At 43.5% G+C, this 17,036-nt stretch overlaps 1 protein-coding gene across 1 annotated transcript; it reads right to left on the minus strand.

Moving 5' to 3' along the window:
* Nucleotides 1–9,888: 9,888 nt before the first annotated feature.
* LOC148026688 (uncharacterized) lies at nt 9,889–16,546 on the minus strand. The gene is made up of 3 exons (XM_087691156.1): nt 14,877–16,546; nt 12,800–13,196; nt 9,889–11,685 (listed from the first exon to the last, which is right to left on the minus strand). Exons 1-3 carry the CDS (start codon nt 15,823–15,825, stop codon nt 9,981–9,983), a joined length of 3,051 nt encoding a protein of 1,016 aa, XP_087547282.1. The 5' UTR covers nt 15,826–16,546; the 3' UTR covers nt 9,889–9,980.
* Nucleotides 16,547–17,036: the final 490 nt, after the last annotated feature.

Consider the following 17,036-nt stretch of genomic DNA (forward strand, 5'->3'; position numbering starts at 1 on the left):
GTGATTTTTCTCTATTTTCCTTGTATTTTCCCTTATTTTTGCATTATTTTATTACTGAAAATTCAGAATAGATTATGGGCTGTAGCCCTTAGTTCCTTCTTGCAGCAAAAATGAAAATTTAGTTGGTGTTCCTATTCATTTTCCCATTTTTATGCCCAAAAACCATCATTTTTCCTTGATTTTCCATATTTTACGTGTTTTAGCATATTATTTTGAAGCACAAGATGCATATTTTTCTGATTTTCTAATTATGACCAGCAAGTACTCATGGAAAACAGCAACATAAACAATTTCTAGCCCACATGAACGACATTTTATCAATCAAAAGCCATAAAATCTCAAACTTTCTTTGAAAATTTTGAATTACCGCTTATTTGCGTGTTTCGGGTTTCATGTCCATGGTTGCAAATCTGAAAATCAGCAGCACTTCATGTCCAGCACAATCACAAATCACCATTTCCAGCCCCCGGAGCAATCCGATCCATGCCGGACAAGCCTCCATCATTCTTTCTTCTTCCTTTTTCTTCCCACATGAACTTGCCTTTAGAAGAGAGAGAGGGAGGAGAGAGAAAGACTGATTTTCTCTCTCCCTCTATAGGCTGCCATTCCCCGCGTGGTTTGAAGCGATACGGAGCGGATGATGAGTGCCTGCAGCTCCCACATCCTGTCCTGACTGACAGAAAAATTACTAAAAATCCGGATGTGTCACTTGGGCGCCCGTCGACTGCTTATGCTTAAAATCGTCCTAGATCGAGCCGCCGCCTTTGACGGTGAATATTTTTCCCTTGAAATTCATAATTTTTAGCTATTTTTAAACACTTTCCGGCACCAAAATTCCGCTCTCATAACTTTTCTTGCTTTTAGTGTTTTTTAATGTACTATGATTGGAATATATACACTTGGTTTTAGCTGTTGGAATGCCTACTTCTGTAGAAGTAGGTTTGTGGGATCCTTTAATCCAAGATTTAAAGTCTCTCAAAAGTAAATGGTTCTACCTAAATGATATTTCATTCTTTTCACTAAGGCACATGGAGGGCAATGTTGCAATTATTCTAGAAACCATATCATTGGATCTATTTACTTTAGTCTTGCTTTTATTGATGTGCTAAATCCACATAAGTCTTAAAGTTACAATTAATGGAAGTGCTGATAGTTTATGCTTGTGATGCCTTGAGCACTGAGTTCTAACTCCAATTCTGTGTTAAAACCATTCTTAAGAATCCTTGAACCAATTATTGACCTTATCGATCACTTTGATTCAATGCTTTGTATCAAGATACTTGCACACTTTTACGTTGTTAGATTTATCTGGTTTAGATGTTGTGGTGACAGTTTTTTCTTCTGTAAAAAGCTTGGTAGGTGTTAGCATTTTCACACAATCTCTCTTTAGTGAGTTATACTTTTCCCCAAGTAAAATTTTTCAATAGACCCAAAAATGGAGCAAGTTATGGCAAAAGGAAAGATATTATGTTCCTTTAAATAAGGTCTTCTCAATGTTTTGATGAAAATGTGCATGAGTATGTTTTTCTAACACAATATCTTATCACATCTCAATATTTATCTACTTCATTTGTATTTAAAAAGCTCAATTCATAACAAGTTTTATAAAAATATTGAAATCCAAGGGTTAAAATGTAGAGCTCTGTGGCTTTCCATATTGCCACTACACCTACAAGTTGGAGATAGATTGTAAGCATCGAAACAAAGTATGCATGGCAACAAAAGACCACCAATAGTGATCCTAAATATGAATAATCCAAATATTATATTTGTACGATGACATGTTATGACAATTTCATTAGTCACAATGAATTGCATTCATTTTGAATGAAGACTTTCTTATGTCAATGGCAGCCTTGATCCTCTCTATCATATATTGGGTCATTTGCCATGGATCTCACCATTATCTCTACATATGGATAGAATATTTTTAAAAGATACAAAATATAAAAGATAAACAAGCTACATATCAAGATTGTGTTATCAAATAAATATTATGGCATGATAAGAAACAACGATTTTTAGTTTCCTAGAATATAACACCATGAAACCATTGCATCAATGCGTAGAATAAAAATATAGAATCATAGTAAAATAAATATCCAAAGATGCGCATGGTCAATGTACTAAGGGCTCACTTGTCTTGGGAATTGAAATGTGTCCAATTTTCTAGTTCATCAATTTGTGAAGGGCTAGCTTAATCATCCCCCTCTTTCCCTTTTGTATGAAGGCCAAATATATGATCTAATCAAATCTTCATATACACCAATAAGTGACATAGCCTTTTATTCTTATGTATACCTTGAGTCTAGGGGATATACCACACCTTGACTGTACGCATATGAAGTTGAGACAACAATAAAGATCAAGAATGTGTTCCTTCTCTCTAAGCTACCATGCCACTATGCTCTGGAAGGTCTAATGGCTTGTGATTAGAGGATAGTGATAGAACCAATGCAATGATGTATTTACAATCTGGTGATAGACCAATGTATACATACAATATATAAATTTCACCTCAAACAAGGGCAAGCTCCTCTCTAACAAAAAGAGAGATTTTTATTGCATATCTCCACATTATGATTAACATTGATACAAACCATTACAAATGTAAAATAGCTTTGAAAACCTTTATCATGCATTGTTATGCCATGGCATGAAGAATTAATACAAGGAAACACATGTATAGCGACGGCGGGTAGCAACGCAGAAATAGTGATGTCGCTATTTGCGTCGCAAATGTGACGCCCCACAGGGAAAAAAAAGAGGGCCGAAACCCGAGCGCGTTTTATTTCGCGCATTCGTGAGACATTTCAAGAGGGGGAGTGAGAGAGAGAGAGCGACCGTTTTGCATAGAGGGTGAGAGAGGGAGAGGAAGAAGGCTTGCCGCCATCGCCATTCACGAAGGACAGGAGGAGCCGCCGTCGCGAAGAGGAGCCACCAAACCCTAGCCAAATCTTTACGGTGAGTCCATTCTCTCTCTCTTTTACTTGTTTAGGGTTTAATTTGTGTATATTGAGAGAGGGAGAGGAAATGAGAGAGAAAGAGAGGGAGAGGGAGAGGGAGGGGGAGGAAATGAGAGAGGGAGAGGGAGGGAGAGAAAGAGAAAGAGAGAGAGTGGGAGGGGGAGGGGGAGGGGGAGGAAATGAGAGAGGGAGAGGGAGGAAATGGGAGAGGGAGGAGGAGGGAGGGAGGGAGAGAGAGAAAGAGAGGGAGAGGGAGGAAATGGAAGAGGGAGGGGGATGAAATGAGAGAACGAGAAGGAGGGAGAGTGTATTCTCTCTCTTATTTATTTTTATTTTTATAATTTGTGTATAATGAGAGAGGGAGAGGGAGAGGGAGAGATAGAAAGAGAGGGAAATTAAAGAGAGGAAGAGGGAGGAAATGGGAGAGGGAGGGGGAGGAAATGAGAGAGGGAGAGGGAGGAAGAGAGAGAGAAAGAGAGGGAGAGGGGGAGGACATGGGAAAGGAAGAGGGAGGGAGAGAGAGAAAAAGAGAGGGAGAGGGAGAGGGAGGGAGAGAGAAAGAGAGGGGGAGGGAGAAGAAATGAGAGAAGGAGAGGAAAAGAGCAAAAGGAAATGAGAGAGGGAGAGGAGAGAGAAAAAAAGAGAGAATGAGAGGAGAGAGAAAAAGAGATAAGATGTTAAACATAATAGGAAAAGAGAGAAAGAGAGGGTGTGGGTGAGGGCGAGGGCGAGGGAGGGAGAGAAAATGAGAGAGGGAGAGGAAGAGAGAAAAGGAAATGAGAGAGGAAGAGGAGAGAGAAAAATAAATGAGAGAGAGAGGAGAGAGAAAAAGAGAGAAAGATCATTAAACCTAATGGGAAAAGAGAGAGAAAGAGAGGGTTAGGGTGAGGGAGGGAGAGGAAATGAGAGAGGGAGAGAAAGAGAGAAAGGGAAATGAGAGAGGGAGAGGAGAGAAAAAAGAAATGAGAGAGAGAGAGAAAAAGAGAAAAATCATTAAACCTAATAAGGAAAGAGAGAAAGAGAGGGTCAGGGTGAGGGAGGGAGAGGAAATGAGAGAGGGGGAGAAAGAGAGAAAGAGAAATGAGAGAGGGAGAGGAGAGAGAAAAAGAGAAAAAAATCATTAAACCTTATAGAGAAAGAGAGAAAGAGAGGGTAAGGGTGAGAGAGGGAGAAAGAGAGAAAGGGAAATGAGAGATGGAGAGGAGAGAGAAAAAGAAATATGAGAGAGAGAGAGAGGAGAGAGAAAAAGAAAGAAAAATCATTAAACCTAATAGGGAAAGAGAGAAAAAGAGGGTCAGGGTGAGGGAGGGAGAGGAAATGAGAGAGGGAGAGGAGAGAAAAAAATAAGAGAGGGAGAGGAGAGAGAAAAAAAGAAAAAATCATTAAACCTAATAGAGAAAGAGAGGGTGAGGGTGAAAGAGGGAGAAAGAGATAAAGGGAAATGAGAGATGGAGAGGAGAGAGAAAAAGAAATATGAGAGAGAGAGAGAGAGGAGAGAGAAAGAGAGAAAAATCATTAAACCTAATAGGGAAAGAGAGAAAGAGAGGGTCAGGGTGAGGGAGGGAGAGGAAATGAGAGAGGGAGAGAAAGAGAGAAAAATTAAATAGGACCTTACAATAAGCTTAGGGTACTATGATAGTGTGTACTAATGAGTCCACCTCACTAAGAATAGGATTGGCGATTCACCTCACTAAGAATTAGTCCATGTACCTAGCACATACCATCATAGTACCCTCTTAGCATCATCCCCATAGCCTCATAGTATCCTAGAATCAAGCTTCCACTTGTATCAGCACAAGGGTACCATCGTATTTTACCCTCCTACTCTCTATATTTGTGTATGCATCTAGGTACAAAGGGTACAAATACATTATCCTAGAAACTACATTATACAAGCTTTCACTTGTGTTGGCACAAGGATACCATCATATTTCACCCTCCCCCTCTCTATATTTGTGTATGCATCTACGTACAAAGGGTACAAATAAAAATAGATAGAAGAGAAGCCAAATAGACAAATGTAATAATATGTGGGTATAATAGTTAGTGTTACAACTTCTCTTCTTCTTTACTACCCATATTTGCTATTGTACCCAAGTATTATGAAGGTAAATAGATAGATAGATGGATAGATAGATAAAGAGATAGATAGAGACATAGAAACATAGTTACATAGATAGATCTAGTATCTTCTACCTATTACATAATATCATGGTATCCTAATATTTACTGTCTATTCAATATTATCATGCTTAAGGTACCCTAGCACCTGCTACATAGTTTCATAGTACTGGGTACTTGGCACTATGATACTAGAGTAATAGGTGCTAGATACTAAGATGCTATGATATTATGTGCTAGGTACTGAGTACTAGGTACTAAATACTAGTGTTCTATGATACTATATGCTAGGTACTACGTAGCCGTGGTCGTGGTCGTAGTCGTAGTCATGATCGTAGAAAAAGAGAGAGATGAAAGCAGAGGATAACAATCTAAGAAAAAAAAAAGAATGATAACAAAAGCAAATTGTTTGTTGTAACGTAGATAAAATGAAAAACGATGAAGGTCCTGTTGTTCAAGATCGCGAGGCGTATCTTAATCAGTGTGTCCGATGTCCTTGCTCTCAATGCAAGCTGGCTGCAATTAGACAAAAATGTCGATTGTCTATAGAACACGTACGACGATTTGGTGAGTTTCAATCTGAGATCATTGATCAGGCGATTGCAGATTTACAGCAAACGATAAGAAAAGTTAATATCAATCATGCATTGTACTCGCAAGCTAATTGAATACCATATACAATAAGATTGGGTCTCGTTGGCAAATTTCTATCCAGGGAGGTGATATCTCGTCCCAAGGAGGAGTGCACCCTTTGCGGCCAATTAGAAGAGTTCATGGGCGTGTGATGGATGGAGTGCAGGAGCCGATCCACCACTTGCAAGGCCAATCTATACCGTCAATGCTAGAGGAGACAGGTAACCTTCCAGACCTACCTACAATATTGGAGCCTGAGATGGATGCAATGATCGATGCATTGATTTCTATGGATGTCGAGACTTCTGATCCGCTTAGAGAGGAAGTATCCATACCATTATATGATGGGTGCCGAGTATCTCGCCTGAAGACACTTCTTGCACTCTTAAGTGTACAAGCAAAATACAGGTGGAGCGATACGAGTGTGACCGAGTTGTTCAGGTACCTTGTACATACGATTCGTTGATTTTTTTTCCGGCACTATTATTAAAAACATTTGTGCTTTTTCAAGGTGTTTATGATTTTTTTCAGGTTATTGAAATATCGTATATTACCACCTGCAAATACCATGCCTGAGTCTCGTGATGATGCACGACATGTTTTACGAAAGCTTGGCATGGATTACAATAACATCCATGCATGTATCAACGATTGCATACTGTTTCGAGGAAAATACGAGACTATGGAGACATGTCCAAAGTGTTGTGCTCACAGGTATTGACAGGACTTGCAAGGGCAAACCATCCCTCAAAAAGTTCTTAGACACTTTTCACTTATCCCCTGCATAAACCACATGTTTCGTACGTCTAGCATGGCAAGCTTGACAACGTGGCATGCGCAGAATAGGTCCACGGATGGAGTTCAACGAATATCAGCGGATTCACGTGCATGGAGCCACATTGACTCTACCTTCCCAGGCTTTACTCGAGAGCCAAGGAATCTTCGGCTTGGTCTTGCAATGGATGGCATGAATCTATTCGGTGTGCGCTCAACTTCTTACAGTGTGTGGCCTATATCCTTGTCAACTACAATATCCCTCCATGGCTTTCTACGAAGAAAGGACATCTCATACTTAGCTTACTCGTCCCCGACTGCAACAAAGTCAAAAATATAGACGTGTATCTTCGTCCATTAGTGTATGAGCTTAAGATTTTGTGGGAGGAGGGGGCCACCGTACAAGATATGAGCAGGCGCGATGTTCAGCAGTCAGCCAATATTCGAGCCATTCTCATGTGGACGATGCATGACTTTTCGAGATTCGGAGAGTGCTCAGGTAAACAGGCCTACGTTCTCGCTGGTAATATCTATATTTTATCTCATTCAAGCAAGTATTCACTAGGTCATGGTATTGGAACAAGTCTGGTTACCTCAGGTTATCATGCATGTACAATGTGCGGGCCACCGTTAGACTCTCGAATGTCACGAACCATGAAGAAGATGGTATATCAAGGACACGCTGCTTTCTTGCCAGAGGATCATGAACTCAGGGAAGGTTTCCTTGGACGACCTCCAACATGTATGAAAGCCGCAAGCTGGTACGAGTTGAAAATGGTCCACCCGGAATCACATCCAAACAGAATGGGATGGTTCTCAGTTTTCTACGACATGGTTTATGTCACAATGGTTTGAACTCTCTTTTATATGTTTGTGAACATGTAATCTTCTATCCAAACCCCCGACAACCTCAATGGTGGTATGTTATACCTTCAACTCCCCGAAGTGCAAGAGTATATGATTAAAGCGATGTTCCGAGTATAGATGAAGATAATATGCAAATAGAGGGGTCGATATTGCAAGGGGTGGAGGCCACCGAAAGCTTGGAGCTAGCATCGGCTAACAATGATGAAAATTCAGGAGTCCAAGAATTCTTTGAGAACGAGGTGGACTCATCCTTCTATGGTGACATGTCTATTGACCTTCTAGTGTATGCGGAGTTGTATCAGGAGATTGACATGGGACAATAGTATACTTCATACTTGGAGCATCCACTTACTCAATTCGTTGACCAATCGCTTATAAGGGTACATAAGATGTGCATTTTAAGTGAGATTTTTTTTTAAAGGATTTATATTACTATGCTTTGTATGATTTAAATTGATTATTCTAACATCATTTTTTTTCTGTGCAGGTGACATTTTCAGGATGAGTCGAGGGATGAGCGATGAGGAGTTACAGGATATCTTCACACGCATGTCTCCAGACCAGATCGCGAGATTCAGAGATATGGCAGACCAGGACCTGTCTCAGTCTTCGTCAGGGCGCTCTGCTAGATCTACTTCAGCGCGATTGGATGCTTTAGCTTCGAGCAGACGAGCTCGACGCTCCAGACTTGGGCCAGAGGGAGGGAGTGCTTCAGGGTCAGGGGAATGCTGCAGAGATACGGATGCAGTGAGCTCGCGGTCGACACGAGATACATGTGCGACTCCTCACTCTTGTGGCCCTTCTAGGGAGCATGGCTCAGGCTCAGGTGGATGCTGTGGATGCACGGACGCGGTGTCTCCGTCTCATCATTCAGCTGCTTTTAACGTCGGTATAAGGCCTATATCTTGTAGTGAATATTCATGTTTAGGCTCTCACCTTTGTGTGACAACCAACATACTAGTATAAGCCATAAAGGTGATAGATAACTAGCACATGACACATTTAGCCTTGGATAAGCTCATTTTCAAAAGAGTTTCCTTTTTCCTATTCCAAGTAGCATTAACATACACATTGAGGAGTCACAATCTTAAACACCACCAACTATAGGTTTCTCAAAATGTTTGTGCAATTCAATGCCTCATATACAAAGCATACCTTATTTGTGGTAACTATTGTAGAACATGGAGCATGCATGTGTTCCTTCTTATGCCAACTAGAGATTTATCATCCCATCCTTATTCAAAGAGGAAGAGGGTCTCAAAAAGGACTCATCTCCATGAGATACATTAGCGGTGGAGAGCTACCCCTAGCTCCCATCTCTTCACATGTCCTTCTCACTAATCAGCAAAATGCTTTCTCTTGTTTGAAAACTTATCTTCCTCAACTACTTGCTCACAAACGGTGGCCTCCTCCTTCGCAAGAGCTTTATAAAACTCGTTCTACATGCACTGAAGGGAACAAAGCCAGCCAAATTGAGATTGCGAGGATGAAGAAGACAATAAGAAATCAAGACCACAAAATCATTGGATTAACCTAGCTACGTGATAAGGAAACTTGTCGGCAAAGTAGTGCTCACAGAAGATCATCCTTTCATATATGTTTTCAAAGGTTAAATTTAAGAAATTATCCCATACAAATTTCGGGGCAGCCAATAAGAAACCGGTTGACCTCTTTGGTGTTTTCAGTGTTAAAATCACGAAAAGCCAGAGAAAAACCAGCTAGCTACACTGCAGCTTCGTCCCTTTTTTTTTCCTCATAGCCTGGAGAAAAGGTTTCAACTTTCCAGTGAGCTCTGAAGTCTGAAACCCAGAGTGAAGACGGACGGTGAGGGCCCAAAAGGATCGATGCTATCCTTATGCATTTTGTTGCTTACCAATGTGGTTTGGAGTCTGGAGACGAAAAAGTTTGTCGTATAGTTTCAAGAAAAGCAGACAATGCAGCAAGAGGGAGTCATCAATGTAAACCTATCATACCCACGCAAGATCACAAATCCTACTCTCAAGGAAATCTAATCAATCAATTATGATCAATTAATTGACCAACTTTCACCACTTCATTAAAAATCGTACAAGGATATCGTAAATCAAGTTTCGGTTTCCTGCAAGCTGGCGGTCTCGTGTCATCCGTTCTTATCAAGTTGTATACTTTGGAAATTGGCACGTATTAAAAGATCCATTTCCCTTTCAATGGTAAATGTAGTCCGACTCCCGAGCCTCGAGGATAAGTGATTTGTGCGATAAACAGCCCAATGATGGCTATATCTGATTTCATTCATTGTAGTTAACGTTAATAACTGCAATAACATCCAATCAAATAAGGTGGCGCCAAGCTCTAACGGCCCCAGGATTGGCAGCTGCGCCATAAATTTGCTGACAGCACAAATAAGAGATCATGCATCTCACCAACAAATAATTCAACGATGATGATGATCAGATCTCTAATAACAATTGGGCGAAACAGATTCGTCCCCCTCCAATTAAACCAAACAAGCACACAATCAACAGAAGCAAGTAGCGCCTATTATATATTCTGATAAGGCTATGGAGAGGATTATAAACCATATATGAGTAAGAACTAGTAGTAATTAACGTAAGCTGCTACTGATGCTGAGGAACGTCATCAAGAGCTGTATTCCGGGGACCTTTCAGGAGAGCTGCTACCTAGACTTTTATGGTGGCTGACGAGAAGATTATTGACCTTCTGATGATCTGCTAAGACCGAAGACGAGAGAAACTCCATGCCTGGAGCAGGTCCTGCGGCTATTGACATCATGTTATCAGCTGACATACTCTGATCACTTGGATGGATATGATGACTGCCAGAGGCAGCAGCTGATGATCCGCCTATACCCAGGAAATCAAGCGTGGGCTTGTGATCGTGCCCGGCCTCGACCTGATCCATTCGGGCCTGATTCCTACTCATCCCTGCACTCTTGTCCTGCATTAGGCTGACGAAGGTGCCTTGACTGATATTGTAATTAGAAGCCCCCGGATTATTGTACCTGCTGATCATGTCAGCATGAATGCCTGACATAGATTGGCCACCACCGGTGATGTTTTTGTCCATCGGATGCAGCCCCGAATTGCTGTACAGCAAGCCCTGGATAGAATTCATGGCACTGTGCGATGCTGCAGATCCATTCATGATATGGCTTCCAGAAGATGACGAAGATGGTCTCATAAAGATGCCTTGCTGATTCGTCATGATTCCGGCCATCGACGACGCACTGGTGGGCATATTGAGTTTGTGTTGATCTTGAGAATGATCAGCGCCGGATGATGACGAGGCCGGCGCCATGGATGATCCGTTGAAGCTGCGGAAGAGGGCCGAATTGCTGGCCGTGGCCCCCATCATGGCAGCCTTCTGGAGGAGGGCAGTAGCAGACATCTGGGCATTCGCTGCAGCAGCCTGCGCCTGCTGTTGCGGCTGGTCCGGATCATGAGGCCCTGATCCTTGATTATACATCGACGACATCAAAGACACCCCTGAATTATTATTATTATTATTATTGTTACTAGAGGAGCCGGCGTTCATCATCATGTGCGCGGGGGAGGCAAAAGTATGATCCACACTGCCTGCACTGATGCGCTGATTCAGCACGCCTTGATCCACATTATGTGCGGCTGCAATGTTGTTGTTGTTCCCCATCGAATTATGCACCCCATGCATTGCATTGTGATCGGAGTTGAAGAAGGGATTGGGTGGCAAGTTGTGGGACGACATGTTGTTGCTGCAGCTCAGCTGGTTGCCTGATCGGGAATTGGGAGGCTGCATAAAAAAGCTGGAATGATCGGAGACCATTTGAGGGCTTCCAGTGAGATTATGCAGGAGCTGATTAGTATCATTCTGATGGCTGATTAATCCATGCTGGGGACCAGATCCTGCAGGTCCATTGCCAAGCCAGAGGGAGAGCTTAGGGCTTGGCGTGATTAAGGGCTTTAATCCCATGGGGTTAGAAGGGTCCCACTTGGACTGAGCTGCGGCGAGGCTGGAGATCATGTTGGCGGCGCTGTCGTTGATGAGGGAATTAATCTGCTGCTGGCCGGGCCGCTGCTGCTGCTGCAAATGATGCAACCCCCCCGCTGCAGCTGCCGCTGCTTGCAGCTGCGGGCGGCCCCCAGCCTGGATGAAGCCGCCCAGTCCGTGATGAGCCAGCTGACGATGATGGTCTCCTCCACTTCCCATCATGTGATCCGGTATCATCTGGTCCGCGCTGCTGCCACTGAGTACTGATTCTCCACCTACCTGCGTGTGCGCTGACACCCTCGAATTCTCCTCTGCCAATGCATCGCAGAATGCTCTGTGGGTGATGAAGCTGTCTCGCCTGCATCATGAATTATCACACATATGATGTCCGATTAGCATGAGCGATATCATCAAGCACTCGTAAGCTATTCAGTTGTGTTGATAACCAAAGGGTCACTGGTGAATGAGGTTCATATCCAGTCAGTGAGTGAACTGCTACTATCTGAAGATAAAAGCGAAATGAAGTTATTGAACACAATAATCTTCATAAGTGGAGACCTTATTAATCGACGCAGTCAATCCTCACATTGAAAGAGTGACCTAGAATCTCACTAGGACTTTGGTCATTTTTAGCGTGGCACATTCAAGGAGTCATAATATCTAGCTTCTGGAGGCAGCATAGATTTGATTTGCCCTTAAGGGAAGGGTAAACGTCATTCAGAGAGTGTTGCAACCTTCAAATTTGAGGGATGACTGTACGTTTCCAGCTACACCTTGTGTGTAAGTTGAAGTGTCCTTTAAACCTAGTGATTGCAAGATTGTGCTTGAATACTTACATTGCAAACATGCAATACACCAAAGTTGCTACAATTATGATAATGATCACATTTGTGCTTCCAATTTGTGGAGCCTTGTCACTTGCATGTTTAATTGACCATATACTGGAAATGACAATATTAATCAAAGCGATGAATCAAGACCGTGATTGCGCAAGAAAGGCTGTAGCATTTTGATTGATGTGTTGTAATGTTTCAAGACTAGTGATAGAAATGTCAAAGAGAGAGAGATTAGTCTTATCATGGTAGGAACAATCCCAAGATGCCTTAAATGCATATCCCATAAATCTAAAACTTGAACCCTAGTGAACTCGAGCTTAAAATTTTGAAAACTACTCCACGAAGCAAACAGTTGTGGTCCGAACTTGAAAATTCGAAACAAGTACACTCTGCAAGAAAGGCATGAGCTATACAGTAAGGGAGCCAAACCATGATTCCTCACACAGAGACATTACACACACACACACACTCTCTCTCTCCCCTGAGTGCCGAGTCCCCACTGCAACATGCTTGCCTGTGAGTGAGAATTGTTAACATAGAGAGGGTGTATGTGACAGAGGGGAGGGAGCGATAAATCACATCACAAATAAGATTTATTATGATTATGATGATTTTCATATAAGTAGGTATACGTACCGGGAGAAGAGGGTGCCGCAGTCGCAGCGGTACTCGCGGGTGCCGCAGGTCTTCATGTGGGCCTTCCAGTCGGACTGGACAGCGTAGCGCTTGGAGCACTTGTCGCACTTCCACTTCTTCTCACCGTGCTTGCGGCAGAAGTGCTTCTTGATGCCCGTGAGGTCCCCAAGCGCCCGCGCCGGGTCGTGGTGCACGCAGTTCACCTCCGGGCAGATGTACACCCGCTTCCGCACCTCCTTGCTCGTCCGCTGCCGCAGCTTCCATGGCAGGTTGTGCCCCCGCCGGTGCAGCTGCAGGTTCTGGTCCCGCTGGAACCCCTTGCTGCAGATCTCGCACACGAACCGGTTCGTGGCCAGCAGCGTCTTCGGCGACAGCGCTATCACCTCCGCCTCCGGATCTGCCATCCATCCCCACAGTCATTCAATTCGATCATTTCTTAACCATCCATTCAATCCATCCTCATCGCGCCATGAATCATTCTAGGATCGCATCATTCATTCAATCATGTCTTAACCATCCATATACATCCATTCACTCAATCATTCCTTACCTCATGGACCCATTAATCATTTTTACCTCGCATGCACTATAAACCCTTCATGATCCGTAACTTAATTGTGAAACGATCAGTAGATCTTATTAGTTATCACCTCCATCAAAACCAACCTCAAGCACGAGTGTATTAACGACGGTCGAGGCTCACACAGATATGTACCTTAAATTCATTGACATAAGAACCTCCAATGAGAGAGCATCGTTTTCTTCGGATGATCACATCAGGGCATCTCTCAGTACGAACATAATCATGTTTCTAAGGTCATCACTCATTATTGAGATGTTTAATTTCGTTCCACAGCAGCCACTATTTGCATTCAACATCAACGATTTACCATGGTGAAAAAGAGTGTTCGGGGCTTGGCGTAGGTGAATATCGAATATTATGACGTTTCTTTAAGACATCATCTGCAAAACATTGGATTAAATGACAACCAATCCCAGGTTTTGTACCGGCCTCCTCCGTAAAGAATGCATGTGAACCCTACTTGACAACTTGTGTAGTGTCGTTCCTACGTCCCTTTAGCACTTTTTGGAAAGAGAACACCTGGCCTATTGATTGTCGAAGACTATGCTTTTCTTTCTCTTTTTTTCTTTTCTACAGGAAACACAATTTGCAATTTTTAAAAGGATGGGGAAAATGATCAACAAGTGTGCTAAGGTCGACAGGGATGTTCTTCTTCTCTATGGGGCCGGGCGTCGTTGATGCACCAGGCTAGTCATATTCTAATCTTTTTTTCCCCTTTAGTACGAGCATGGTAGAACACAACTTTTCTTGATTCTTATAGAGAACATATATGTCTTGATTATGGAGATCCACGTTCTTGTTGGCTTGGTACAATCATAGAATGATGGTACATCTTGCGGCATAGCTGTGAAACAAACGTTTATATAGTACTTTGGCAAAGCTTTTCTCTTTCTTTTTTATTTCTCGGGGTCTTGAGGTCGCAATCGCCCACCTGCTGCTTGAGTTCTTTCTATGGGCTGACGTCTTGGCTCTTTAGAGCGAGATGAAAAGATGCTTCATTCTTCTACGGCAATAATAATAATAATAATAATAATAATAGGTTGATTGGCAAACCACGGACGAGTTGCTTGCTTCTAATGATGAAACCATGCAAAAAAAAAGAAGTACATTCCAGATACGAGCCTCGTAATAAACAGCACGTCCAAGTAACAGTCCTGAGGCGACGTCAAGATTCATGAACAGCTATGCGACGCGAGTACCGCGGGGGGCAGAAATTGCTAACAAAAGCGGACCAGTGAATTATTCGATGGCAGCTGTACCTCTCTCAATATGGAAAAATGCAGCATGGATGGAACGGCCACAACAGGCAGTGTTGTTTAATGCTGGATAGGCCTAAATCAACAAACCCAGAAAAGCAGCGATGGAGAATCGGTCGGAATGAATATAATGTAAAGAAGAACGCTGATTAAGGCGTAAATGATGCAAGATTAGAATATGGCTAGCATGAATTCTATTGTACAATGAGTAAGCCGTGAAAGCGGTCAATGGAAATACCTGGGGTTCCGGGCAGATTTCGCTTCTTCTTGATAGGGATAGGAGGCTGCTGCGAGCAGGGGGTGGCTTCCGGTGCCTGCTGTTGCTGCTGCAGCGATGGCGGATGAGCAGGGGCGCCTTCTTCTCTGCTGCCCGAGGACACGCTCGCCTCGCCGGATGCAGATGTCAGATTCGACTGCGCCTGCATGGTCATGCCGGATAGGTTCTTGTTATGATTAGAACTGCTGTTGTTCTTGTGGAAATCCGCCAGCAGCGAGTTATTCATGCTGTCAACGACTGCAAGCTGATGATCTGCAGGCTCTAGCTTGCAGGCAAAGCCAGAGATGTGCTGCTGCTGCTGCTGGAAGGGGGAGAAAGAGGAATTAGCCGAATTGGAGGAAGAGAGCGCAACTAAATTAGCTGGATTGATCAGCTGCTGCTGCTGCTGCTGCCATTGATGATAGTCATTCATCAGAAACTGCTGCTGCCTGCTGGCTGTTCCGGCTCCATACTGCAGAGGAAATGAGCTGTCGAGAATGCGCATGCCGCCGCCTGCTTGGCCAATATTATGATACTGATCATCCTGGCGTTCACTCGAAGATGCCTCGAACTGACCAGCCGTGATAAAGCCTAATCCGCCCCGCCTGCCCTTGTGAATCCCATCATGCTCGGCCAAGTCCAGCGCCTGCGGAGGTTGTGCGTTGTCGCTCGTTGTCTCGGTCAGATTGCTGCTGCTCACGGAGTCCCTCCGCCCTATCGCATTAATCAAGCTCCCACCCCCTCGTCTGATTAGATTGATCGCTTCGTGGCGCTCTAGCTGCTGCTGCTGCTGCTCATTCGCAAACCCCGATTGCTGGCACGTCTCCGCTTGGTCATCTTCTCTACTGCCTGCTGCACCTGCAGACGAGCTCCAAATGTGATCGTTGGAATTGAACCAGGAAGGCACTGGGAGCGCAGGTGGAGGTAGCATATTACTGTGCAATCACTAGCTCGTGGTAGCAGCCACTTGTAGCAGGACTAGATTAGGATGCCATATCGAGGATGAAGAACAAGTCTCCCATGATTGAATCAAGAGAATACCGGGAATGAGACCAGCCCTCGTTGTCAAATCCATCTTGTGGCTTCGATGATTGGTCCCCTGCTATACATCTTAGACTGATTTTATTCATCCGATACTCGATTAGACTGGAATAATGGCAATGGCGAACGGAATCCGCAACAGACGTAAGAAAAGGAAAGGCCGTGGAATGGGATGAATTTGTCTTGCGAATACGTTCAAGCGCAAGGGCCGCAGCTGGCTTCAGTGATGTTGTGGAGAGAGAGAGAGAGAGAGAGAGAGAGAGAGAGAGAGAGAGAGAGAGACACGGGAGAGGAAGCGGTGGCGCAGGCTAAGGTTAAGTTTATTGGGCTTATTCTGTCTGGGACTTCTGTGTCAATAGAGGAGGATGGAGAAAGGACAAGACTTTAAGAGCTCAATAGAGACGAAATTGGGAAGAAGATAAAGTGGGAGTGACCGCCATGGGAGCACGAAGAAGAAGAAGATGATGATGATGAGAGAGAGAGAGAAGTTTTGCAGTCGAACGAGTAGTACTATGCTCGAGAAAGCAGTCGGGGGGATTCGAAGTGAGGTGAGAGAGAAACGTGCAGTGCGGGATACTATCTATGATTGTGATGAAGACAACAAGAGAGAGAGAGAGAGAGAGAGAGAGAGAGAGAGAGAGAGAGAGGCCCCCATAACACTAAAGATCACAAGAAGCTATGGTTGGATATATTTGATCGATAAGGTAAGAAGCCATGGTTGAGAATCTATGGTGAGAAAGAAGACGACAGGGACCTTGAAGCCCATCTCCGTCCAAACTCTGCTTCACGAACAGGTTAACCAGTGAAGGACGAACCCCACCCAATTACAAAATTATTATCACGCCCAATCTAATATGCTCAGCCGCACGAGGCATCCCCAAAATAAAACAAATTAGCTCCCTCTTTTTAATCCTATAAAACAAATTAGCTGGTTTTTTAATCCATTTCCCCTCCCCCCAAATATCCCCTGCTTAATGCGGCTGTACATTTGGCTATTCCCCTCTGATAAAGGCTACAGCTCAGGATAAACTCGGTCGGTATAAAGGTAGAACCCGGAGAGATTTATGCAGCTAATTAGAATTTAGCACAGCGATCTATTAA

The sequence above is a fragment of the Lygodium microphyllum genome, chromosome 13 (genome assembly GCF_053477565.2).
Source record: "Lygodium microphyllum isolate KBCC chromosome 13, Lygodium_microphyllum_v1.1.10, whole genome shotgun sequence".
In the NCBI taxonomy this organism is placed as follows: Eukaryota; Viridiplantae; Streptophyta; class Polypodiopsida; order Schizaeales; family Lygodiaceae; genus Lygodium; species Lygodium microphyllum.

What these genes read in the sequence shown, in the direction of transcription:
- LOC148026688 (XM_087691156.1), bottom strand. Translation starts at nt 15,825, where the DNA reads ATGCTACCTCCACCTGCGCTCCCAGTGCCTTCCTGGTTCAATTCCAAC. An exon ending in AAATCTGCCCGGAACCCCAG is followed by an intron (nt 13,197 to 14,876) that starts GTATTTCCATTG and finishes GATGGATGGCAG; the next exon opens with ATCCGGAGGCGGAGGTGATA. An exon ending in TGCGGCACCCTCTTCTCCCG is followed by an intron (nt 11,686 to 12,799) that starts GTACGTATACCT and finishes TTCATGATGCAG; the next exon opens with GCGAGACAGCTTCATCACCC.